Source organism: Lepidochelys kempii, chromosome 6, assembly GCF_965140285.1.
Source record: "Lepidochelys kempii isolate rLepKem1 chromosome 6, rLepKem1.hap1, whole genome shotgun sequence".
In the NCBI taxonomy this organism is placed as follows: Eukaryota; Metazoa; Chordata; order Testudines; family Cheloniidae; genus Lepidochelys; species Lepidochelys kempii.
The window spans coordinates 48,367,506-48,394,592 of NC_136385.1; the positions used below are offsets into that span (position 1 = coordinate 48,367,506).

A 27,087-nucleotide genomic window follows, 5' to 3' on the forward strand; every position below is an offset into this window, starting at 1 on the left:
GTCTTTCAATAGTTATATTATTTTTTGAAATATCCTGTCTGGGAAAGCTCTAAAGAGCCTCTTTCTGATTCATTTCTTTTTTCAGTGCATGGAGAGTTTATTGCTATATCCCTAATCCCAATCCATTTGAAAGCTGCTTGATTCAATATACTTTCAGTATCACCTGTATGGAACATTTATACTCAAACTGCTTGGTGCTCCATTCCCTCACATTCATAGAAGATCTGGATAAGCAAGCAGAAGTTTGCAAAATCAGAGCTTGGGTTTCAATGACAGCCAAAGTGGACAGTGAAACTCAAATCTCAGAGAGTACTGGCTTTTAAATGCGGTGTTCCTTTGTTGCCTATTTTGACTTGTTCACCCCTGCCCACCTTGTAAGGAGATACCATTATTTTGTAAATCAGCAATAAAAAGTTTAATTTTTAAGTCAACATTCATTTTTATAAACTACTTAAAACAGTGAAATCACCCTGTTTGTATTCAGCTTTTCAGATTAGATTAGTTACTTAGTATTGGTACAAGAGACTGGTCAGGCAGTCATTTGGCAGGAGACATGTAGGACATGTGAATATTAAGTTCAGATCCTTGTTCCCTAGACAGCCACATCTTAGGAGCCCTTGTGTCACAGAATATCAAGGTTGGAAGGGACCTCAGGAGGTCATCTAGTCCAACCCCCTGCTCAGAGTAGGGCCAATCCCCAACTAAATCATCCCAGGCAGGGCTTTGTCAAGCCTGACCTTAAAAACCTCTAAGGAAGGAGATTCCACCACCTCCCTAGGTAACCCATTCCAGTGTTTCACCACCCTCCTAGTGAAAAAGTTTTTCCTAATATTCAACCTAAACCTCCCTCACTGCAACTTGAGACCATTACTCCTTGTTCTATCATCTGCTACCACTGAGAACAGTCTAGATCCATCCTCTTTGGAACCCCCTTTCAGGTAGTTGAAAGCAGCTATCAAATCCCCCCTCATTCTTCTCTTCTACGGACTAAACAATCCCAGTTCCCTCAGTCTCTCCTCATAAATCATGTGCTCCAGCCCCCTAATCATTTTTGTTGCCCTCCACTGGACTCTTTCCACATCCTTCTTGTAGTGTGGGACCCAAAACTGGACACATTACTCCACATGAGGCCTCACCAATGCCAAATAGAGGGGAACGATCACGTCCCTCAATCTGCTGGCAATGCTCCTACTTATACAGCCCAAAATGCTGTTAGCCTTCTTAGCAACAAGAGCACACTGTTGACTCATATCCAGCTTCTCATCCACTGTTACCCCTAGGTCCTTTTCTGCAGAACTGCTGCCTAGCCACTCGGTCCCTAATCTGTAGCGGAGCATGGGATTCTTCCATCCTAAGTGCAGGACTCTGCACTTGTCCTTGTTGAACCTCATCAGATTTCCTTTTGGCCCAATCCTCTAATTTATCTAGGTCCCTCTATACCCTATCCCTACCCTCCAGCGTATCTACCACTCCTCCTAGTTTAGCGTCATCTGCAAATTTGCTGAGGGTGCAACCCATGCCATCCTCCAGATGGAAACTGACCCCAGGACCAACCCTTGGGGCACTCCGCTTGATACTGGCTGCCAACTAGACATGGAGCCATTGATCACTACCCGTGGAGCCCGACAATCTAGCCAGCTTTCTATCCACTTTATAGTCCATTCATCCAGCCCACACCTCTTTAAACTTGTTGGCAAGAATACTGTGGGAAACAGTATCAAAACCTTTGCTAAAGTCAAGGAACACCACGTCCACTGCTTTCCCTTCATCCACAGAGCCAGTTATCACAGAAGGCAATTAGGTTTGTCAGGCATGACTTGCCCTTGGTGAATCAATGCTGACTGTTCCTGATCACTTTCCTCTCCTCTAAGTGCTTCAGAATTGATTCCTTGAGGTCCTGCTCCATGATTTTTCCAGGGACTGAGGTGAGGCTGACTGGCCTGTAGTTCCCCAGATCCTCCTCCTCCCCTTTTTTAAAGATGGGCACTACATTAGCCCTTTTCCAGTCATCCGGGACTTCCCCTAATCGCCATAAGTTTTCAAAGATAATGGCCAATGGCTCTGCAATCACATCCGCCAACTCCTTTAGCACCCTCAGATGCAGTGCATCCGGCCCCATGGACTTGTGCTCATCCAGCTTTTCTAAATAGTCCTGAACCACTTCTTTCTCCACAGAGGGCTGGTCACCTCCTCCCCATGCTGTGCTGCCCAATGCAGTAGTCTAGGAGCTGACCTTGTTCATGAAGACAGAGGCAAAAAAAGCATTGAGTACATTAGCTTTTTCCACATCCTCTGTCACTAGGTTGCCTCCCTCATTCAGTAAGGGGCCCACACTTTCCTTGACCACCTTCTTGTTGCTAACATACCTGAAGAAACCCTTCTTGTTACTTTTAACATCCCTTGCTAGCTGCAACTCCAAGTGTGATTTGGCCTTCCTGATTTCACTCCTGCATGCCTGAGCAATATTGTTATACTCCTCCCTGGTCATTTGTCCAATCTTCCTCTTGGAAAAAGGTGATGTGCCTCATCACAACCCTTTTTAAGGGATCCAAAAGCAAAATCCAGCTCTTCAGCTAGAGGCAGGGTCACCCCAACATAAGACTTTTAATGGAAGTAGCAAAGGTGGAAATAGGGATATTTCAGAGGAACATTATCCCTCCTTTCCACTACAAAAAAGCTCCTTAGAAAAGGCAATAGTCTCAAAGAGCTGTAAAAGGTTATGCAAGGAAAAAACACCAACCACAGGGATTGTCGCCAGTGATGATTCATTTTGCTGCCAAAAGGAGAAAAGCCTCAGGGAGATATTCTTTCCTACCAAATGCAGGCAAAACCAAGTTGGTCTGGAGTAGTCAAGGGGGAAGAGCCCCATCCCACAGAAAGGTTGATTCTGTCTCCAGGCTGGTGTGTGTATTTTTGTAGAGTTAGTGAAACAATGGGTGGAAGTTTCCATCTTAAATATGAGCTGGAGGGAATCTACAAGGTGTGCCAGCCAGAACTGAGGTGAACAGGTATATATACACGACCATCCTGATTCCCCAGGGCACTCAGGTTACTATCCCCATACAGCTCTCTGAGCACAAACCAGCTCATACTATGCAGCATAGAACATGAGCAACACATTAGTCTTCATTAGGGCTCTCATCACCTGGGGTACCCATGACTGCAGGCTTGCCAACATAGTATACACCACTACAGCAGGTACACACATCACAGTCTGCAAGCAGCCACTTGAAGATTCCCAGCCTACCCTCAGGAGAGAACACAAACTCTTATAAAACCACAGAGACCTGACCGGGGTGTAATATGTCTTGCCACGTGCGTGCCCTTCTTCTAAGCTAAGGGGGCGGTCTCACGAGTGAGAAAAAAAGTCTTTTTAAATGCTTTATTGGCATCTGCATTGCCAGCTCTGCTCAATTCAATAAACAGTAGGGCATCATGTGCAACAGCACAGCTTTCTAGATTATTGTTATTATTCATTATAAATCACTTTTTACGTGTTGCTTCAAACACTGTTTCTCAAGAATAAGATCTGCCTGCATTGAAATGCTCCCTATTTTAATATGCAAACCTCCTACAGAGATGATGTCTCATTTTAATTATTGTTTCGGTGTAATGGGTTTTCATTAAGTTAGAGGATGGAGCAATTACCAGGGTGAGCAGCTAATGTTTCAAAGGTAAGTTCCCATGGCTATACAACAAAGGCAGTTCGAGAAGAGAAGGTGGAAAACAAGTCTATTTCTAAATAAACTTTCCTTCTGCATGATGTAAAATTACCCTGACAATTTATCTTACCAGGTTTAAACATTCATGTGTTCCGGTCATTCTGATGTGCATACATTTGTAAACTAGTTTATGACTAGCTATCTCTTAACAATATGAACTTACTATTTGAAATAAAAAGCCATCTTCTTTTAAGGGATGCTGTTTCAAATTCCAAAACTCTGAGAAATCAAGATTCTGAGCCACTGAAATATCTGAAAAAGATCACTTATGAAACCATAGTCTCTCCCCAACCAATAATTTAGTTAGTTTAGTGGATTAATGTCTGACTTTTCACCTCTGGGAAATTGGTCTAACTTGAGCACCAGCAAGAATGACCAAAATCATATTAATTAAGTAGCTGTCAGAGAGTCTAAGAGAAATGCCTTTGGTTGCCTCAGCAATATTTCAAAACTAAACTACCTAAATTTGGCACACTGGGACAAACAGAGCAGTATTTATTCATATGAGACTTGGAAATGAATACAAAGTAAGGAGAAAAAAAATGCTCACCTCTTTCAGCCCCCACCAATGAAAGGTCCCTGTGGGACACAGTTGAGACACACGAGCAGACCGCTATGGAGAAGTCTGCATTGCAGGTGCGAGCGCTTGTTTAGGTACATAGAAGGCTTCAAGTCTCTAGAGCCCTAAATTGCTTTCTCCTCACATGAACTAATATAACAGCAACAAGGCACTTCAGCAGCAAAAGAATACATACATTCCACCAACTAGAAGACCTGGATAGTATGTTATATTGCAAAATGATATGGTTTTCAAAACCATTTATTTGACCAGAAAAGCAGCAGAGGTAGAGGAATCAAGGAGGAATAACAGTGTTCCAGATCAACCACAAGCAATTAACTAATGTCTGGCTTCCTGGTATTTTCCTCATATAGGTCGGCTTTATTTACCACCTGTTATTAATGCATCCGACTCTTGTGTGTTTCAGAGATTTTCGGTGGCTATTGGGCTTGTCTTTTGAGGCAAAGTTTGTTTTTGTTTGTTTGTTTTCCCCAAAAGATACTAGCACTGATATCAAGACTATTTAGGACACGTGCAACTGTTTGATCTCTTAAACTAAACACCTACTCCTTAGCCAGTGAAAATGCTTGAAAAGTCACAGTACCAGTAAAAGCACATCATCTGCTCTTAAATCATATGAGTTAATCAAATTACATGCCTTGTTAGCTAATTAGTTCAGGACTCATTGATTATAAGGTCTTTCCCACTGTTTATCTGTATTGCCCACAAGCTATCGCTGCAAAAGCTAAATGTTGCAGTTACTGATTTCCAACTTTGCACAAGAGTGTTTAAAAGAGCATTATAGAAAGCAGACAGCGCCCTGGCAACACAATCTCAAGAAGAACTGTCAACAGAGCCAGTGGCAATCTATACACTACTGGGAAGAGGCAGTGATTTCTAAGGTTTATTACAGACTTCTTATACTTTTTACAGAAACATTGTCTGTTTGGGATCTAATTTAGAATATGATAAATATTATCATCACACTAAACAATGAGCCACTGAAAATTCTGTCCGTTTCTATTCTGGCTTTTTGCCAAGGCCAAACTGGCACTTCCCTTCATCCCTTTAGAAAACATTTTCAGATAGGGTTGATGTCATGACTTCATAATTTGTTGGCTGACCACGCATGGGCAAAAAACAAAGGAATTGTGTTTTAAAATATCCCCTTATTTTAAGACCATGTGCTGGAAGGTATAGGCAAAAAAACAACAGAGAATATTTTAATCAACTGAAAAGCATTCCCATTAGGCTGAACAGCTCGATATTACAGGGAAAGACTATAAATATTGCCCTATACAATGGATGTTACCAACAGGATGACATCTCCTGAATTAATGGTACTATTTAGTGCTTCTGTAGTGCTTTAAGATTCTAAAATTCAACATGAACACCACAGGAGAAATCCTGCTTGCCTTCCTCAGGTCAGCAGTCAAGCTGCCTGGGCTTTTCAAAGGAATCCAGGATGCCCAATTCCCACTGAAATTGAATAGCAATCGGGGGGACTAATTCACTTTAGCTCCTTTGTAAACCGTCAGTGGGACCACATGAAATGCAGAATGTGGTATACGGACAGGACAGCCAACTCCTGAATCTTTGAGTCAAGATACCAGCATTCTACCACACACCTACTTAGAAGCTTGGGTAAGCTGTAATCTTTCTATGACTCAGTTTCCCCATCTGTAAAAGGGAGATTCCTATATTTAATGCTGCTTAACATGCATAATAGACATGGTCTGAGAGGCAAATTCATTCATGATTGTAAAGCACTTTGAGCTACTCAGATAGAAGGCACTATATTATTGTTAATTACAAATAAAGGTGTTTGAAAACAAACTATGTTTTTTTAAAAGTAGTAGTTCTTCACTTACCTCCCTATATTCAGAGCTCTGTCTGTATCCTGATGCAGTTGATGACCAAGGGTTGAGCCAAAGCCATCAAAATCAATAGGATTTGGCTCAGACCTCTAAGAAGTTAAACTATTATTATTTATATTGCTGTAGAGCTTAGTTGCTCTAGTCATGGACCAAGGCCACATTCTGTTTTATGTTTGTGCAGTGCCTAGCACAAAGACAGTCCTTGCCCTGAGGAATTCAGTCCATGGAATTACAACAGGGCTGAATTTGGCCCAAGCTGCTTAAGGAATCCATGTCATTGTACTGTATGGTTTGCATTCATTAGTGATTTATGCCCCCATGCAATTCCACTGAAGTCAAGAGGATTACAGCAAGTGTCCATCAACACACAGTGTGATCCTCAAGTAGTAAGGCTCAATCCCGTAATTGGATCTGCTCAGTCAGACCCTTGCATTTGCACAAATCTGAACCTCAGCGAACTCATCAACTCTTCCAGCAGAAGATGATCCCTGAACTCAGGCCCTGACAAACAAAAACCTCACCTTTTTAAATAAATGTATTAATTTTAAAATGTTAAGTCTACACTGATGTTTTCTTTGGCCCTGATCCAATAAAGCTCTTAACCACACAAGTAGTCCCACTGAAATCAAACAGGATGATTCATATGTTTGAAGTTAAATACTGTATGTGCTTACATGCTTTGGCGGATCAGGGCCTTAATGATTTGAGTTTTAAATTACTTTTTTTTTTTTTAAAAAAGCATTTTAGTTCATCTTAAAGAAAATCCACAACTCTTCAGATAATTTGCATTCTTTGCATATTTCTTACAGAACATGTTTCATAAAAATTCTCCTACGATTTCTTTACATAAGAAAATTCACAACACATTACTTAAGCAAATGAAATCCTGGGTTGCTTTGTTTTATTTAGTAACTGTATTATAATAGCTTGGAACGTAATATTTGTCAAAGCCCTTTTCTATTGATATGTAATTTCTGCTATCAGCCGCTTTACATTTATTTTTGTATTCAATATCATCTGTGTATCTTTGTGGAACGCTGTTGAAAGAGACATCCTGAAAGAATTTAAAAGCGTGCGTATTAGGTGAATGGGTATACTCTCACACACATTTATAGATTCTTTCAGGATGTATCTTTGTACTACATTCCGCAAAGAAACAAAAAGAATCAAACACAACCAATGCACTTAGTCATTCCCTGTAAGTTGTTATATGAATTATTTGAGAGATTTAGGAATTTTTAAAAATGTCACAACAACAACGGTTTTATCTTTTTACACCATAATTATGATTTGAAGCATTGCTTTTCTTATTTCATCCAAGCACACCACAACTCATGAATAAAATATGACAAGTTTGATAGCATCCATTGCTGTGGGTTCATCCGTAACAGCAAACGTGCTCGGGGTATTAAGAGCTCCCTTTTGCTCTATAAGCCTTTGTTTCTGAAAATAGGCTTTTATTTAAATGGAACTGCCACATGTGTCCTCCTTTTTGCATTTCTCACCTTTAGCAATAACATCAGCACGAATGTTTACCTTCTTTAAAAAAAAGAGTGCTTCTAAAAACAATTAGGACGGTATAAAACTAGAAAGGACAGAATATCCCATCTGAAAGCAAGTGCTCACAACACATCAAAAACATTAAACGCACTGCCACTAACAAAGAACAAAAGGGTAACACAGAGGAGCACGACTTCTAAATATGTGGCAGTACAAAACAAACGTTAATTTCATACTGGCTTCATAATTAGTTACACATAAGTAATCTTTAAGTATTTCCTTCCATTCCCCCCCACACACACACACAACTTCTCACAAAGGCCACCGTAACTTAACGCCTTCCCAAAGTCCTGCCTCCAGAGGTAGCCCTGTACTCTTGGAAACCAACACGCCAGATACAGTACCATACATCAGGTTTATAAATCATGAGCATTTATCAAATACTTCTAGAAGTGTCACATTTTAAGGTTCTGCTGCTTCATTTTCCAAGCAGCATAATGAGCACCTGTGTAGATCTCCACAGAAAAAGAAAAATCCTGACACACAAAAAATTATCTTCCCGCAAATCTTGGCTTACTTGTTTCCCACACCCCACTCCACCCCCAGCTATGATTTCAGAGTACACATTATTACATTTGTATTATAAAGCAAAGGGGAGAGTGGCATTTGTGTTTAAATTGTGTGTGACTGGACAATGATTATTTGACATTTGAGATCCAATCCTGCATTCTTTGCACATCCAAAGCTCCCTTGGATTTCACTCAGAGTGTGGGTATTCAAGAAATTCAAGATCTGAAAAGCACAAGAACTAAGGTTAATAAATGTAACAGTAGGAACATCAAAACTTGTCTATACTAGAACCAAGGGCCTGCTCCCATTGAAGACAATAGGAAAATTCCTAGCTTCAAAGAGCAGTTTTCTGTAAATGCAGGGAGGGAGGGACTTGATAGACTAGTATGTCTGTAAGTACTATGATCCTAGGTTATCTTTTTCTTTCTATAGCTCAAAGAACCAATGGGATATTCAACTCCAACTACAAAAAAAATGCAGGGAAAAACTTACAGCAACTTTTGGAAAGCCAAAAAGCAGATGCTTAACTACAGTTTTGGTTGCTTCAGTACATAGTGATGTGGAACTCCCTCAGATACGTCTGGGAACTAGAGAACTACCTTAACAAGTGTCAAATAATTCTACGTTTTTGTAATTTCTGAGGCACTACATTTTGTCACATTGCCTTGCCTTTGTGTCCTGTTATCTAATGTTGCATCATGCCAAACTGACACGTGACATGATCACCTAACATTAGTTGTGTGTCAGAAATGAAAAATAAAAAAAAAGATCTTTTCCCTCCCTCACATAGCGAACAATCTATTGCACCAGGTGGAAAGATTAAGCTGAATTTTTGGCAGATAAGCAACATGTTGAGGCCTCAAAAGTAGCATCTAATTTTTATTCCCTGCTGGTACCTCAAGATAGCAGGTTCCCCCCACATCCTACCCACACCCACAGGAAATTACCCATGTCTAGCTACCGTATTATGCTTTGATTATAGCATAATCTGTTAAAGATGCATAATGGTTTTTAACTATTTTATCTATGTAATTGTTTTAAAGAAACTGTCAACTTAGCTTTTGTCTATGATATCGCTCTTCTTTTGTGATTAAACACAATGGGAGGCGAGTAGAACTGTTTCCATCAACTTGCTTTAAATAAATTTCATTTAAAATGAATTTTCGACTGTTAACAGTCCCCTTCAGCGTTTTGAGCCCAAATACAACTGTTGTGGGTGCTAATGCACAAGAACAAAAGTGAAATCAACCACCTCATTGCCCAGGCTGACAGCCTGACTCTTCAAGCCTCTCTCATACTTCGTAGTACTAAGGGCTCACCTACACATGAAAATTACCCTGGAATAAAACAGAGTGGGAATTTAAAGCAGATTAACTATTCTAGATGAACTCCATGTGTAGACAGTCAAAGTTCTCCTATTCTGAATTAAGAGCCCCCAAACATGGAGTTAATCAGGAATAGCTATTCTGGAACAATTCCCCATGTAGACAACCCCTTACTTACTCAGCAGTAATAAGTCCAATTCTGTTTTGCCTTACATTGGTGTAAATCAAGTTACGACAATGGAGATACACAGGTGTAAAACTAAGAAACAGGCCTATTAGAACTATTTGTCCAAGTAAGTGTTATTCATTGGGTAATATTCACCCCTATGCAGAGGGCAAGCCCAAGGTTGATGGTCTCTGAAGTCCCAGTTACAACCCATTTAAGCATATATGTCTGCCCCTCTGTATGGGGATGAATTTCAGCAAGTGAAGAGCAAACAGTATAAATGGAGAGAAGTACAAGTAACTTCTCACTTAACATCCTCCCAGTTAACATTGTTTCACTATTAGGTTGCTGATCTATTAGAGAACATACTCCTTTAAAGCCCTGCAATGTTCCCTTATAACATTGTTTGGCTCCCCAGCTTGGCACTCCTGATGGGGAGCAGGGGCAGGGGCTTGCCCCATTCAGCCCGCCCGGCATTTCAGCCAGGAAGCAGGCAAGCCCCTGCACCTTGACCCCACTTCCTGGCAGGAGCGCCGAGCAGAGCAGGGCAAGCCCCTGCAGCCCAACCCTGTTATGCCCCGCCTCAACCAAGCTTCATAATCATCATTGGTGAGTACGGTATTACATTATTTAAAACTTATACTGTATATGTTGTGGCAGAGCTCCGACCTTGTCTCAGCAGGTCCTGCACTTCCTGGTGGATTACGCTAGCCTCAGAGGCTCACTGTAACTCTCTACATAGCCCTTCTCCCTCTAGAGGCAAGGGTCACAGCCTACTGAGCCATTTTCATCATAAGCCAGCAAAGAGGTTGGTGAGAGAACTCCCACAGTCTCTGTTGTCCCTATGGGCTTATTCCAGACTAGTTTAGCCTCTTGTCCTGACAGGGGCCTGTCTTCCCCTCCCAGGAGGTGTTTCCGTAGCGGCGGGTTGGGGGGAACCCTGGCTCGCCCTCTACTCTGGGTTCTGGCCCAGGGACCCCAATGGCAGCAGATGTTGGCAGCTGACCTTTCATTGCCAGAGTTGCTACATTTCCCTGGGCCACTTCCCCACAGCTCTCCCACTTCTCTCTCTCAACACCTTCTTCACCCTTACCTTGGGGGCTCCCTTTCCAGTGGCTTGAGGGTGTCTTCATTACCCAACCCTTCAGCCGCACTTCCTCTCCTCTGGCTCCCCTCAGCCGGAGGGGAGTGAGCCCTTTTATAGTATCAGAGGGGCCTTAATTAGACTCAGGTGTTCACATTAAGGTAACAGGCTCACCTGACTCTTTGCAGGTTAATTGGAGTCAGGTGTCCACCCTAGCCTGGAGCAGCCTCTGCTCTGGTCACTCAGGGAACAGAAAACTGCTTATCCAGTGGCCAGTATATCTGCCTTCTACTATGCTGCTCAACCTCCCTCTTAGGCTGGTGGGGGATCCTTTGTAGTGGAAGAGCTCTGCCCGCCCACTTCCTGGATCCCAATAGGACTATGCTGCTCAACCTCCCTCTTAGGCTGGTGGGGGATCCTTTGTAGTGGAAGAGCTCTGCCCGCCCACGTCCTGGATTCCCAATAGGACTATGCTGCTCAACCTCCCTCTTAGGCTGGGGGGGGATCCTTTGTAGTGGACGAGCTCTGCCCGCCCACGTCCTGGATCCCAATAGGACTATGCTGCTCAACCTCCCTCTTAGGCTGGGGGGGGATCCTTTGTAGTAGACGAGCTCTGCCCGCCCACGTCCTGGATCCCAATAGGACTATGCTGCTCAACCTCCCTCTTAGGCTGGGGGGGGATCCTTTAGCACTTCCTGGATCCCAATAAGACTATGCTGTTGCACCCCACTGGCCTGGGTCTATCACAATGTACAGAATGTCTTTTGTCTGGCCAAAAAAAAAAAAAAAACAGATTTCCCTGGAACCTAACCCCACCTATTTACAATAATTCTTATAGGGAAATTGGATTCACTTAACATTGTTTCTCTTAAAGTTGCATTTTTCAAGAACATAACTAGGATGTTAAGTGAGGAGTTACTGTAAATTAGGTTTTTAATATTTTCAGTTTGAATAAAGAATATATGATTATTAGCTGATAATGTTATCATGATTATTATGGGCCACATCCTGATACCTTTACTCCAGTTAAGTAGTACCTTATTCATTGAGTAACCCCATTAACTCCAATGAGATTATTCATGAAATAATATTCAACCTGAGTAACGAAAGTGAAATTTGGCCCTGTGTGATTATGAGATTGACAGCATCCCTTTAAGATAAGATAAAGGCATAACACATTCTGTTTTCATTTTGATGGAGCTCCAAGGAACCCTGGAAACCATTACTATTACTTTTATCTAAATTGAACACTTTTTCCTTAAAGATATGGGTGTTCATGCTACTATTGATATATTATCGTTTGGAATCTTGCAACTCCCATTAGCAATAGTATGAGTTAACCTCTTGTGTCCTACTCTGTATCAAGCAGAGAATAAGCATCCGTTGTTTTCACTCTACTTATCTTTATTAAAGGTCTTTGTCAACAGATTGATACACTAAAAGCCATGAACTTTTCTGGCAGAGAAGCTTTAGCTGTAGAAAGTCTCCTGTTCCCCATGTGTACCTCTGTATCAATGCAGACAGAGGAGCAACACAATTATTGTCCCCCAGGAAAGCAAAAACAACTGCTAAGGACAGTGGCAATGCATGATCAGAGTTCTCTCCTATTCAATACAGACATGCTGGGAAACCCAAAATAATTTAGGTAACAGGAGGCGGCAGTACAGCAATATTTTCACCTCTCCTGCACATTTCTCCAGGGAAGAAACTGATCATTTTCATTTAGTGTTGCTAAAATTACTGGGTTGAGTTTTTATTTGGAAACTGAAATTTCATGACCATTGACAAGCTCCCTCCCCACCCATTGTCCACATGAAAGTCTGCGAAGGGCCTAGACCTTAACTTCTAACCAGTCAGTTTTACCAGTGAGGGAAAAAGGAGTATTTGGCTACCATAAGAAGATTTCTTTTTTAAAAAACAAAATTGGCTTGGTTGCTACCACAAAATGTCACTAAAAGCCAGAAACTGCATTATTTTAAAGATCTGGCAAAACTGTAAATTACCTCACTTTCAAAATGTCACAGAGCCCCTATCCAGAGCCATCCATTCCAATGAGACAAAACCCTAGTCCAGCACACAGCCTGAGTAGCCAGAGTATGCGCTGGGAATGTCTTCCAAGGTTTTAGTGGTCTCCATACTGCTTGAGCCCCTACACAACTTTGATCACCAACCTTGCAGCCTGCCTCCAAATACAGAGTGGTGCACAGGGAACTCTGCCTCAGACCCCAGTCCTACACAGTGCACATCGCCTCAGTAGGCTCCCCCCTTTCCACCCCAGCCAGTGGATCTGCACTGGTGAGTGAGAATGGGACATGTTGATCCCCTGGTGCTACAATTTAGCTACCAGAACTGAGGAGACAGAGAGGTGTGGTTAGTATTCTCACTGACATATCATCAAGAGAGACAAAGGGGCTCTTTCTTGAACTACAGAACTTTTTTTCATTTAGCTGCCCTCATAAGAGTGGCTGGGCTCATCTCTCACAGAGCTCAGCACAATTCAGATGCTGACCATTCCCAGGAGAGTTCACTGGCTGTCAGGCTATGGGAGGATATGTAAGGTCTGTGAGGTTATTCAGCATGGCATCATTTTTGGGTACTGAAATGGTTAACATTAGTTTATCTATCTCCAGAGCCTTGGGATGCTATTCAGTAATTATGTCTCAAGCAATCTTTAATTGTTCAATATGAAAATGATTCATCTCACTTGTCCCCTCCTAGCTCTTTGTAAACTGAATCCAGATCAGTTCTCTCTCCTGAAGATAGCTAGAGTTTTGCAGAGAGAAAAAAAACTTTGCTTAGGGACTTCACTGCCATATATATATATATACACACACACACACACATATATATACACACACACACACACACACACATATACTTTGTGCCATATATACACACATACAAACGTGTACATTTTATATGTATAATATATAGAATGTGTACACACCCACCAAAAAAAAAAAATAAGGTTGTTAAGTCAACCATTCAGAAGTTAAGAAACGCCAGCATTAAAGTTTTAACACTCCAGCTCAAAATGTTTATCTGTTATCCATAAAAGTGAAAATGTATCAAACCAGTTTACTAACAGTATTATGGTCTGGAAGGAGCTCCATTAAATGAAACTGACTTCATAAGGCTGGAGGCAGCAGAGAAGAGAGTTCTTTGGTAGATGCCCTGGGTAAAGTGGAATGATTTTAAGACAAATGAAATAGAGAAGGAGAGTAGGATGTGAAAGAGTACTGGACTGGCTGCAGTCCAACAGATTACAGTGATGGAGACACTGCAGAAGACAAATGATAAGATGCTAAAGAAAAGAATGCAATGCAACCAAGATCATTCAGACCTAGAGCTTGACCATCAACCATATTGTGGGACACCATATGCAGGGGCATGACCAGGCTGAGCTTAATGGAGAAATGAACCATGAACAGGAATGAATGATTATGCTGTTTGACTCCTCATGTCTATAATGATGCTTTGGGATGAGAAGAAGAATTAAAATTGTCCATGCAACCTTAATTCAGCTCCCTTCTACATATGCATTATGATACAGACTTTAATTACATGATCACATTTTTTCCACAGGACCCCTGACTCATTCAGAGCACAAAATGGATGGTACTCACTTAATGAGCAACTATTCAATATTTTGTTTTCTCCCCCATGTCTTATATACAGTGCACTATTCAAACCCTGCTCTGAAGACAGAATTTTTAATTTCCCCATGGAGTTTGCTGTGATGCTTATCACTACAGTGCTTCATAAATATTAATAACTTGATTTTCATAACACCCCTGTGAGGTGAGGGGTTGTATTATCCCCATTTTATAGATGGGGATACTGGGGCACAGAGAGATTAAGGTTAGGAGTATCCACTGATTTTGGGTACCCAACATGAGATGTCCAGGACCTCATTTTTCAGAATACTTAGCATTATATAGCACTATATATGTTCAAAGCACAGCTCTCATTGACTTCAGTTGCAGCTGTGACTAGTCAGCACTTCTGTAAACTAGACTTTAGAGTATCATGTTGGGCACCCAGACAATGAGGAACACACAGTTAGTGACCAAAAGTTTGGCTTGAGTGACTTGCCCAGCATCACAGAGGAAATCTGTCACAGAGTCGAGGATAGACTCTAGGATGATATCCAACTGTCTTAAACATTGAACTATCCTTTCTTTTCCTGCCTCATCCATGCACACACCTTTCAGCTTCTGCAGCAAATGAGGCAGGAGTCCCACAAACGGCCTTCTTCACTACCCTGATTCATCCATGGAATAGGGCAAACAACAATTATGGGATGGTGTAATTAAAGACCACAAAATAATGCATATGCACAAGGGGGTTGAACTAAGAGGGCACAAGCAACTTTAATTCTGACATTTCCTAACTTTTAAGTGCTTGATTTTGCAAACTTAATCAACATCGTTTTTTTCTTTCAACATCATTTTTTAAACTGAATCTCAGGCTTTTAAAAAAGCAAATTGAAAAAATAGAAATTCCATGATGTAGCCTCATGATGACACCCACATGGATCATTGGCAGAGTTGGACCTTTCAGATCTATAAACAGACCTCTGACACGTTAGCTAATGGAGTAACTGGTAGCAGCATGTCATCCTCTATGAGGATCAGCAGAAGAGGAGAATGGGTCTCTCAGATATCTGCTGACATCAAAGGTATTGCCCTAGACTCAAGGATCTTTCGTTCCATTCCAGGCTCTGGAGGGAAACATACTGTAGTGGGCATAGACTCTTCTGCCCATTATCCCGAACTTGACTCCTTCTGCCTCATCCCCTCCAACCTATCCCTGTCCCATTTCAATCTCTTCCTCATTACAGTCCCATTTCTTCACCTACTCATTCAGTCTCCAAGTCTCAGGATTCTGATCCCAGTCCCACTACCCTTGCCCAGCCATTCCCAGACTACATGTCCTCAGTCTCCTTGACCAGTCAGTCCCAGCTTCCACACTCAGCTTCCAGCCCCCATTTCCCTCTCTGCCCCTGCTAGCCTCCAGTTATGGTTCCCCACCCAGGCTTTTTGTGCGCATCTACTCCCCAGCCTTCCCCTGCCAGCCCCCAGGTCCAGCTCTTGCCCCCTCTGTATTTGAGTCAAGCAGTCATCTCCTCCTCCGCCCTGCCAGGGCGTCATTCAGAACACAGGAGAGAGAGCCTCCCGACTCTCAGTCCAAGTGCCTGGCCTCATCCCAGAGCAGCTGTTCTAGGGAAAGTCCACCTTCACTCCTGTAGCCTTGGACTGGTGCCTGCTCAGTTACTCTGTGAGGATAGCAAATGAGCAGTCAGGTCACACTTAGAGGAGTTTTCAGGGGACGGAGGATGCTCAGTTAACTTGTGGGGCTTGCACATACACAATCTGGTCAGCACAAGAGACCCAAGCATGCTCAGTGAGGATGGAATCTTCAGAGATTTTAGCTGCTACATCTAAGTCTCTACTGAGCCTGTGCAAACTGATTTTTCAAAGGCTTGAAACTTGGACAAATTTGGGTGGATTTTTACAAGGATGGCAAACAGCACATCCCTGACACATAGGCCACGCCCCTGGCAAATGTCAAGTTCCAGCTCCAAAACATGTGAGCACTAGAGCTTTCCAAATACATTTTTTAAACAGATATTTTTTTAACATTTCAAACAATGTATTTTTCCCTAGCCTCCTTCTCAGAGACAGCTTAACTGTTTCGGCTGTCACTGTCGCAGAACTTCAGCCTGAGGCAGACACTCAACATAGTACATTTCAGGTTTAGTGAAGTTATAAGCCACTGAAAACACCTCATAATGGGACGCATTGGACAACCTTAAATAAAAGTGGTGCTAACACTGGCTAGAATACAAAAGGGCCAAGTTATGGTTCCCTCACTGGTGGTGTACTGCATGGGGAAGGAGTGAGGGAGACCTAGCACTCCCACACAGAAAAAAAAAAGCCATAATGCTGCATTGCAGCCAGCATTCAATGGGACTACTCACATGCTTATGCGCTTTGCTGGACCACAGACTAATTAACTTGCCAGATGGCATAAAATGAGGTTATGGTAATAGATGCTAGAACCCATGTCTTCTGACTCCCACTTCTGTTCCTCACTGTAGCGCATGCTGCTTATCACACTCCAGGACTCAATATGTCTCTCTGTCTGTAGTAAATTGAAATCCAAACTCCAGGGCTATATCCTACTCTCAGGTGCACGGGCGTAAAGTAAGAATACTCCACTGACTTCTTAAAATTACTCTGGGTTGATATCAATGTGACTAATATGCAAATGAAGTCAGTGGACTTATTCTGAATTTACTCTGGTGTAAATAAAAGCAGAATTTGGCCCAAGAAAGTTTAGAACTGGTGCTCTGCTGCCACCTATTAGTACTATGCATAGACACCATGTTGCAGTCTCATCACATGACACAGGCTAAACCTATATTTAAAGTAACAATTTCTCAATCCTTCCCCTTCATTTTCCATTTTGGGATTTTAATGCAGCTGAATTTCATAAACGACTATATAATGGGGCTTTGAAATCCAGAAAACAAAAAATAAAGCCATCATTTAAACTGCAGTACAGAGATCTGACTCTCAGAATTCCTCCCTACCCATCCTAAACTGGGCACACAGATAAAATTTATATAAATAATGGAGAGTGCTCAGTTGTCTTGATACAATGATCCAACCATCCAGTGAATCTGTCTCAGACCCCTTTCCAGTTATGCAGACAGAAGCAGTCATGTTAGGTAGAGAGCAGGTGCTCCCTCACTTTGAAGACTCAGAGAAAGAAGCCAGGTATTGGAGCAATGTGCAGCTAGGAGGCAAACAAAGAAAAGCAGGCATTACAGAGTGAAGTGCACCAATAAATGACCAAAGCAAAGCTCAGCTGAAAGACAGGATGACATCTTGGAGGACACAGAAGAGGAGAGACAAATTGCAGTCATTAGTGACATGCTCCAACAGAACACTGCAATTTTAAAAAATCTGGATGTTATTTTCCAGTCATTATTATAAGGCATTCGTTTGCGGAGCACTGTAATGTAAATCCATAATGCTGAAAAACTATTGAAAAAGTTAAATAAAATAAGCACAGAGATATCAAGACTTCAATCTTTCAGTGCTCCAATCTAGTGTCGCCAATTTCCAACTCTGGTAATCTATGTTCTGCCTTCCTAAATTCTCCTTGAAGTTTCAACTGGGAAAAGTATTATTATTATTTACTCAATACAGTGGAAGCCCAGCTAATAATAAATATACAAGTGCCAAATAGTAAAACCAATACAAAAACGTATACATTGTACGAAAGAAACCACCAGATACAAACAGATTTATCCTGAGCCAAACAATCTGGCACAAGGTCAAATCATAGTGCTAAGGTGGCGATTTTCAACCTGTGGTCTCTAAGATTTCCAGAAGGGTCCACACCTCCATTCAAAAATGTTAAGGGGTCCACAAATTAAAAAAGGTTGAAAACCACTGTCCTAAGGTCAGCTACTTCACTCAATGAAAGGGAACATTTATTTGACTTCTGCATCTTACAAAGCCCCAACCACACTGTTGGCTTTTAACAAATAATAAATAACCAGGGAAAAGTCCAAAAAACAAGGTAGGAATAATCTAGGATTTGCATCCTAGCCTAAAGGCAGCTGGAAAGGGTCTCCTTCAGACCTTCTCCAGGAACGAGTACACAACCAAGGACCCTTGGGTCAAGAATCCTGTCCCAGACCCCATCCTGACTGAAACTATATACCTAGAGCAATTCTATCCTAGCCAACCTGCTGAGCGGGGCGGGGAGGGAGGGGGAAATGCAAGAGGCAATTGCTCAAGCACTGGGGGTTATCTACATGCACCTATGGGCAGAATTTTGTTCTTGGGGAGAATCTCAGTTATAAAGAACTTATTATATAAAGTTTAAGACCCTGAATTTTATTCTTCACTTGCTGTTCTGAATTTTTGTTTAGAGTTTCTAGGAACATTTTACTCCAGAGGTGGCTGCATTTCAGTGGGTGGATGAACTTCAGAACATGTTTAGTTTTTATGTTAGTTTGTAAAGTTCATAAAGTGTTTTGGGGTTCTTCCAGGACAAAAGGAGCTAAAGAAATATAAGATCACGATCATTATCCCTTAAAATGTACTTTTAATATCAACTGTTGCAACAAGCCCTGGGTTGCACATGCAGATCTTTTTAGTTTAGTCATTTGCCACTCTCAGACTGTGAAAATCTATGGTGGCAGTTTGTCAATGTGTTCTCAATTAACTCCACAAAAAACACCATGAGAAATTTTAAAATAGTTTAAGCCAATTAGGACATTGCAGTCTGCTGAGGAATGACTGCACTTTTAACACTGTTTGCCTCAACTACTTATGGAGTGCTCCAGCACAAAACATAAAACTGACATTTTAGGAAGAGTATCCAAAGCAAAACATTTCAGATTTTTAACGTTTAACTTGATGTCTATATTCTAGACGTTGCTGATAATAATTCCAGCACCTAGGAATTACCAAACACAATTTGACTTAGAGTCCTGAAAGGAGGGTGAACCCTGCATAATTTCTCAAATATGATCATCAATAATCTCTCTGCTATAGCACCTGTTCCCTCTCTTCATATTGTTCATATTGTACATATTTACCAGCTAGGTAAAGAATATGCTAAGTTATAGGTCTGATTCTTGTATCATGTACACTAACATAAATCACATATAACTACTAAAGTTCATGAAATAAAAACAGTGTGAGATCAGAATCAGGCCCTTTGTCCCTCTAAATTGTTACTGAAACAAAAACAAAAACAAGAGCCATTGAAGACAGTCTTTCAAGTAAGTATTAAGCAAGTTACAGAAAAGTTATACTAAGCTGGGTGAAAAAACATCTCTGTTCATATTATTACTTGCTCATTTAAACATACTGTAGCAACTTATTTCTTCTGCTGTTTAGGGCTTCAAGCAACAATGGCTGAAATCCTAGCCCCACTGAGGTCAATGGCAAAACCCACATTGACTTCACAGTAGCCAGGACTTCAGCCACTGATCACTTAAAATCCCACTTCTAAATCACTTCACCAGTTGCATCTTACAATACTGAAACTTAAATTACTTCAGAAATCAAAGTCTTATTTTTACCATCAATTCATTTACTTTGTGCTTGTCACTCTGCTCAGAGAGTGAAGATAAATATTGCTTGCCTTTCTTATGCATGCAATTCCATTGAAGTTGACCAGAGACTGGTGTATTACTATCAGTGTGCATCAATGCACTACAAACGGCTTTAATACTGTCCTCTTATCCATGCATGAAACTGGGCCCATGCAAGAGAACTCGGTGGGAGTATTCAACTGGAAATTAAACAGAGGAATGTTTAAATACACCCAAAAAATGTTTCCATTGAAATTTTGGGCCTAAATGACCTGACTTCATCCCTGTAAAAACACCATTAACATATTTCAGTAGAACAACAGAGTATCTTAGGAACAACAGAACCCATAATAAAATGCAAGCACTGTATACAGAAAATCATGGAGACAGAGGCTGTCTTAGGTAAATTAAGATGTTTGATTTACCTTGGAATAGAAATGCTTTGCTAGCATGTAGTCCTGACACTTGCGTAACTCCAATAGTTGTATTCACAAGATCCAGTTCTGTGATAATATCAATTTGTAAATTGGGATCCATTCCAAATCCGACAACTGTTTAAAAACAATGAACGTTCAATCAATTTTTATTTTAAATCAAAAGCATTAAAACAACAACAAAGAACTTCTAGTACAGTATGGGGTATGTGCTGATACTATGTACAGTAATCACTTAAGAGACAGTAACCCCCCAGATGTAAAGAAAAGATGTTCTTCTCCATTGACTACCATTAAGCTAGTACCTTTATCTTCACAAATTTTAGAACACAATAAAGACACTACATTTAACACATTAGTATGACATGGCAGAAGAACTATCACAATTAAACAAAAAACTTATCCAACTATAATAAAAAGCAACAAAATGAAGACAGAAAACAGCAGGCAGAGGAAATGAGTAATCACTCAGACCAGCAATACTCATATTCACCTACCTATACTAGTACCAAGGACTTATTGAAGTCTAAATACTCTTTTCATGATCAACTGAAGCATGCTAGCATTCCATGGCAAGCTGCAGCTACTCTTTAATTTTAATAGATTAGGTTACAGTACTTACTTCCACCATTCACTGTAAGTTAGATATAGGATAGCTTCCAAACTGGACACCATGCCCCCCATGAACTGCTGATAATAGGGTATTCTTTAGCATCCTGATGGAAATGGGTGATACATGATTTCCATACCGTCACTACAGATGACAGTGGGTATTCATGCCCAAGTGGTAACAAAATTGCTACACAAATTTAGGCCCAGAGGCTCAGGACAGCTGCTTGTTCACAGTTCACTTTAGGTGGTTCAATGTGCAACCTTTATCCAGTAGGGAACAAGATATGTCAAGAAACCAGCATGGTTTGTTCTTACAAGGGTCCACCCATCAGCATGGTAGTGGAGATAGTATGAGATCTGTGCCTGGCATATACAGCAAGAACCTATTGTAGAATCCAATCCTGCTCTTAACAAGTCTTGCTACTAACTTCATTCTAGGAGCAGGAGTAGGCTCCTAGAATAAAATCCTAACTCCACTGAAATCCATGACGTTGACTTCAAAGACGCCAAGATTTCACTGTAGTGTATAGCCAGATGGCTTTCCACTAAGTGATCTCCAGTTTTTTGTTTAAAATTCATTCTCTCTCTTTGAGCTGTAAGGCAGCAAGTAACCTGGTTTGAGTTTTTAATAGACTCTCTAAAAAAAAAAACTGTCAGGGTATATAATGAACAAGAATAAATCAGAAATTCTACTTATAAATCAATTATGCCACAAAACACTTTTTTCTCCTTTTCCTTTACTCAAATATTAAAATACCTTGGGATGATATTTTGTGCTAAATGTAGAAGACAGCATTTCACAAAATGCATGGAGAACAATAAAAGCTCTTGAAAAGGAAACTTGAAAGTGGTCTCTTTTAACCTCACTCCAACAGTGGCAATTGAGAGTGCTGTGCACCTTGCAATTGACAGGAAGATATGACTTCATAAAAGCACTTCTGGCTTGCGAAATTAAGTTTATTTAGAGTGTGCTGCCCTAATGATCTCATATTAATAGAAGACTAAACAGTTCTGTAGAAAATTAAGACAACTGGAATGAACCTGAATAAACTGATCTTACAATATAAACCAGGAGATACAAACTTCCAAGACATTCTGCAATAACACTGGGCTGTAAGGTTCTCTTTGGCTTAATCTGTACCAGATGCTCAGAAACTACAATGTTTGAATACTAAAGAGACTTTGACATCTCCTTCAGACCTGTGATAGAGTTCACTAAAGACCGTGGGCACTATTTTCCCAAGATCTACACAGCTAACACTCCTAACACTGAACGAACTCTTCTACATGCAAATCATCCTGAACAAGTTTACCTCTGTCTGGCTAAACCCACTACTAGAAACTTCTGTTTTTTAAAACTACCTCTCTTTGGCCAAAATTGAGAGAGATAAGGATAATAAATGGTAATGATAAAGCTTATATTACATAGTGCATTTCATCTCAAAGCATCCTACACTGGCTCCCAGCATACAGCTGAAATGCATCCATCTCTAGGTAGAGGTCAGCAGCTCACAAAAAAAAAAAAAACCCAACAGTCAGGGAAGGACAAATTTTGGCTAAGGACATCAAAGCAAAAAAGCATCTGAGGAGGTTTACCGTCCACACAAAACAGATAGGATTTTGTTTCTTTAAGGTCTCATCCAAAAGAAAAGCACACGAACTCTAGGATACTAAAATGATCCACTTAGGAAGAAGGTCTGAGCTGACCCAGCTGAGATTGGAATATGTGGTTACAAATACTAAGGGCCCAAATCCAAAGCCCATTCAAATCAATGAGAGATGTTATAGTGCTATCATAGGATGCTGGATCAGTCCAAAAATGTCTTAAACTGGAACAATGGACCACTAAGCAATGCCCAATAAGCTCTAACTTTGAACCCATTAAAGTCAATGGAAGTTTTACTACTGACTTCAATGGGAGCAGAACTGGGCCCTAACACAGCAAAAACAGATGACCAACCACATTAAGCATAATAGCCTCACTATTTTTTATTTAAAAGCTACTGATTCCAAACTCAGCAGCAGGTGCCAGCTGGTATAAATCAATGTGGCTCCATTAACTTCCATTCACGCAAGCTGAGAGTCCCACCAGCTATACTGTGCCTCCTTCCAACTATCACAAGCTTTCCAAAGAGGAAACTCTTACAATATCATAGCAGTTCTTTAGCAAGCCCATACATTGTTTTAAATACCTAGTCATTTTCTTAAGCTGGCTCTTGAGACTGCACGCAGACACTCAAAACCCTGGTTATTTAATAATTAAACAACAAACAAGCAGCTTCTATTTTATAAGCAGGGCTGTTCCCCCTGGAGTCTCCCACTCTCTTTTTTAGAGATCTTAAGTAAAAGACTCATACAAAGAAAATCACATGCATCTCTATTAGCATCCAGCATTTTATGTTGTCTTTTAAGTAGAACAAAAAGTTGGAAAATCCCATTTCCTCCTTTAAATGAGAACTATTAGCCCTTTTATTATTTCTTTTAAAGTTGTTCAAACTATGGATAGGATCCCACATGGTACTCACTGCCCTCAACTCCTATTGAAGTCAGTGGGCCAAATCCTTAAGTCACTTATTGAGAGTTTTGTCTGAGTTAGGACAGAAAAAACTCAGCCCTTATTAATGAAAAGTTAAAAGGTACTATATATAGTATGTTACAGGAATGAACCACATAACTGTGAATTTATTTGAGCAAAAGCTTTCGTGAGCTACAGCTCACTTCATCAGATCCGATGAAGTGAGCTGTAGCTCACGAAAGCTTATGCTCAAATAAATTTGTTAGTCTCTAAGGTGCCACAAATCCTCCTTTTCTTTTTGCGGATACAGACTAACACGGCTGCAATATAACTATGAATGATGTCACCAAGAAATCCCTGAAAGAAATTAAATCAATCTAACAGCTCTGACAATTTGCATTGTCTACTTGTTCCTTTATCACCAATTTGGAAAGTTCAGTCCAGGAACCATGGGAAACTCTCTATAGTTAAATGGATAGGTACACAGAAAGCATAAATTATGTGATATAAATTGTTAATTCTAGGACCACCTAGGAGCCTTAATCATGGAGCAGGACCCCATTGTGCTAGGCACTGTACAAACACAAAATAAAGAGATTATACATTTATTTATTCTTTACATATGTACACATCTAGGCTGCACTGGGGAGGGAACTTTATCTAGTCAGTCTCATACAAATATTTGCTATTTGAGTGGTAGCAGGAAGTGAACTCTATAACATGTATTTTACCTTTGACTGTTTACAGCAGGATGGCAATTGTTGCACATAGAACTTTCCAAATGGCTTCACAATTCCAAATAAATTAATCTCAGATTAGTCTTTACTACCATTAACATGCAATACTGGTCTTATATTAGCTGTAAAAACAGAAGATATTTTCTCCCTAGACACACCTTTCAAATTCTAGTGATCTTAGATAATGGGATGATACTGTAATACTTTATGATGCTAGTTGCCATTTTGCACATTGATTTCACTGGAAAATATACAGTAATTTTACTAAGTAATTTCCTTGAAAATATCATTTGCACATCTTCAAGAAAACATCCCCCTAAGGTACTCTAAATCAGAACCTATTTAGAATAGTACATTACACAAGAGTAAAGGGAACAAAGACTCCACAAGAAAGTCATGCTTCTGTTATATTATTTCTAGTCATGCTTTCTATTAGAGATTTGGAATTCTCAGCCTGACTGTTCCTATGGATTTGCCAGATCTTTAAACATTCCTAAACGCACATGGAGGCTATATTACAAAGGAGAATTGTGCCTACTAAAACACACATTTTAATTAAAATGGCTCCCATTACAGTCAATATAGCAACACTTGCAGATGAAAGATATCAACATATAAGCTCATGTGTGATGTGTTATGCCTGCTTTCAAAATGATCAGGAGACTTTACATAAAGTCCCTTTCTAAAACAGCCTGCACTTGTCAAAATAAAAATGTATTTTTTATATTCATACAGGAGAAAGGAAGCTTTATATTTATAAGGAAGCTTTTTAGTCAGTCTGTGCTATGGATCTGCGTCTTAGAATACTCTGACAAATTACTGTTTAATGCCAACATTGTAAAAGATGCTCCCAACATTATTAAAGGAGAGACCACACCACAAAACTCTGCCTGCAGTAGTGCTCTGCCTGAGCCACAGAAACCCTGAGAGACTTGATATTTTCCCTTTTCAAAAATCTGCTTTCCTAAGCCTTCACCTGTCCTTACTTCAAATCCTTCCCCTCCGTGAACAAACAGCAGGGAGCGAGAGAGGCAGACTCCTGAAACTTTTCATTATTGAATCTTGCCTCACATAAGCTTTCCTGAGAGAACGGTTCTTAAATACTGCTACAGCGAACAGAGGAAGCAAGGGCTAACCTGGAGGAGACTGGCGAAATAAGGAACGATCCCCACAGGGAATATTAAAAAGTCAATAAGGGAGGATTTTTTCCTGAATGAGAAGCCCACACAAATAAGGGGGGGGGGGGAAATTGATCTACTCGCCAGTTGCAATTGTATAAAGTCCTGGTAGCTTGATATTTGTACGCGATTGACTGTGGTTTTATGAGAGCAGTTTTAATATGCCAGTTTCACCTCTGATTGCAAGATTGCCAGCGGTTCCTATCCCCACCTTAATATTCGCCGAGGTGCCATTTCCGCTGTAAAGCCAGGAGAACCACTCCTGTGCAAAGCAAATAAGCGAGGCTGAAATCCCCCAGTGACAGACCCCACAGAAAACCCTCAGCCTAACCCCAGAGTGAAATCTAAGCAAAATGATTTTTCCCTGGGATAAAGAAGTCGGCTGCTGAAAGCAGCCTATAGCGGGGGAAATCCTCAGCAGGTGCATGCCCTGTCCGAAAGGATCTCACTAAACTCAAACACATGGGAACGGTTTTAAGTGGGGGAAATCTGAACACAGATATCACTGCGTCCACATGTTTATTTCAGGCACGGCCTCGGAGGCACGTTTCCAGCAGCAGCAACATAACGATAATAGTACAGCCTGCCGTCACCCTGAACATGCAGCCGGTGCGGAAATAAGCCTGCTTTCAGACCAGGCTGGGTGAGGGTGGAGCTGGACTGGCCTGACCCGAAACGAGCTATTTCCAAAGGAAAGTTTCCGAGTTCTCTACACCAGTCGCCGCAGCATGCAACCCAACCCTTCCCAGGACTTTGAGGAGCTGCCCCGTGGGCTCGGGTGTTGCTGGTGGCCCTGGTACAGCAAGGTACGCCGCACAGAAGAGTACTCCACTTTCCCTTCCCAGATGCAGCTAATTGCATCCATGTGGCTGATTTTCCCGATACGATGGCATGAAAACCCACCCACACCCTGACATCGCTAGTCACACACTGCCCAGAGCAGTAGCTAGCTCACAGCTGGAGGGTGAGTGATAACAATACTGACTATCTGAGATGCTGTTAAAGAATGAACAGCGCAGCGAAGGCACAGGAGAGCGGGTCGCATCTCCCCACCGGCCAAGATACAGGTGCCGATCGCCTTTGCGCGGGGAGACAGCCCAGCCCTTTACTAACCATCATCCGCCCCGACGCGAGCTGCTCCTTTGCAAAGATGCACTTCGCAGCTCTGCCCCTAGCCTCCTCCGGCCGGCGGGTCACCCCCTCTTACCTGCTCTCGCAGAGGCCACGCAAGCCCAAAGGACTAGAATTAAATCCATCTGTGCTGGCCCCGCTGCGTGCCCCGCGCAGAGCCCGGAGAGGCAGGGGAATCCCGCTTTCCGTTTCTTTTGAGCAGAGCCCCGAACTTGAAGAGCTTGTTTTAGCAGGCTTGGGAGAGAGAGCAGCAGCTCCACCAGCGGCCAGTACAGCTACCCAGGAACAGCCCATGTGCCTCGCTCAGGGATGCTGCCCAACTCACCCAGCCCCTTCTTGGGGGCCGGGCGGCTCAAGCCCCACCTCCCATGGCATCTCGGGTCAGCGTCATTCTGCCTGGCGACCCCCCTCCACCCAGGTTCATTTGCCTGCCTTTAGCAGAGACAGCCTGGAGTCGCCTGTGCTGGTCGGATCCCCCTCTCAGAGCCAATTGGATCAGCCCGCCCCCGAAGGAGAAGCTGAGAACCAGAAAGGCAGAGGCATTGCTGGGAGA

The 27,087-nt window shown here is 41.5% G+C and overlaps 1 protein-coding gene across 6 annotated transcripts in view; it reads right to left on the bottom strand.

Annotated features, from left to right (window-relative positions):
- The window catches only part of NELL1 (neural EGFL like 1), a 430,345-nt gene extending 403,572 nt beyond the window's left edge, over positions 1-26,773 (bottom strand). For all 6 annotated transcript variants that reach the window (XM_073347842.2, XM_073347838.2, XM_073347837.2 and 3 more), the window contains exons 1-2: positions 26,611-26,773; positions 20,353-20,478 (exon numbers count right to left, since the gene is read on the bottom strand). In XM_073347842.2, coding sequence (XP_073203943.1) covers positions 20,353-20,478; positions 26,611-26,659 — 175 coding nt within the window. In that variant the 5' untranslated portion in view covers positions 26,660-26,773. The remainder of the gene's footprint in view (positions 1-20,352; positions 20,479-26,610) is intronic.
- Between the last annotated feature and the right edge of the window lie 314 nt (positions 26,774-27,087).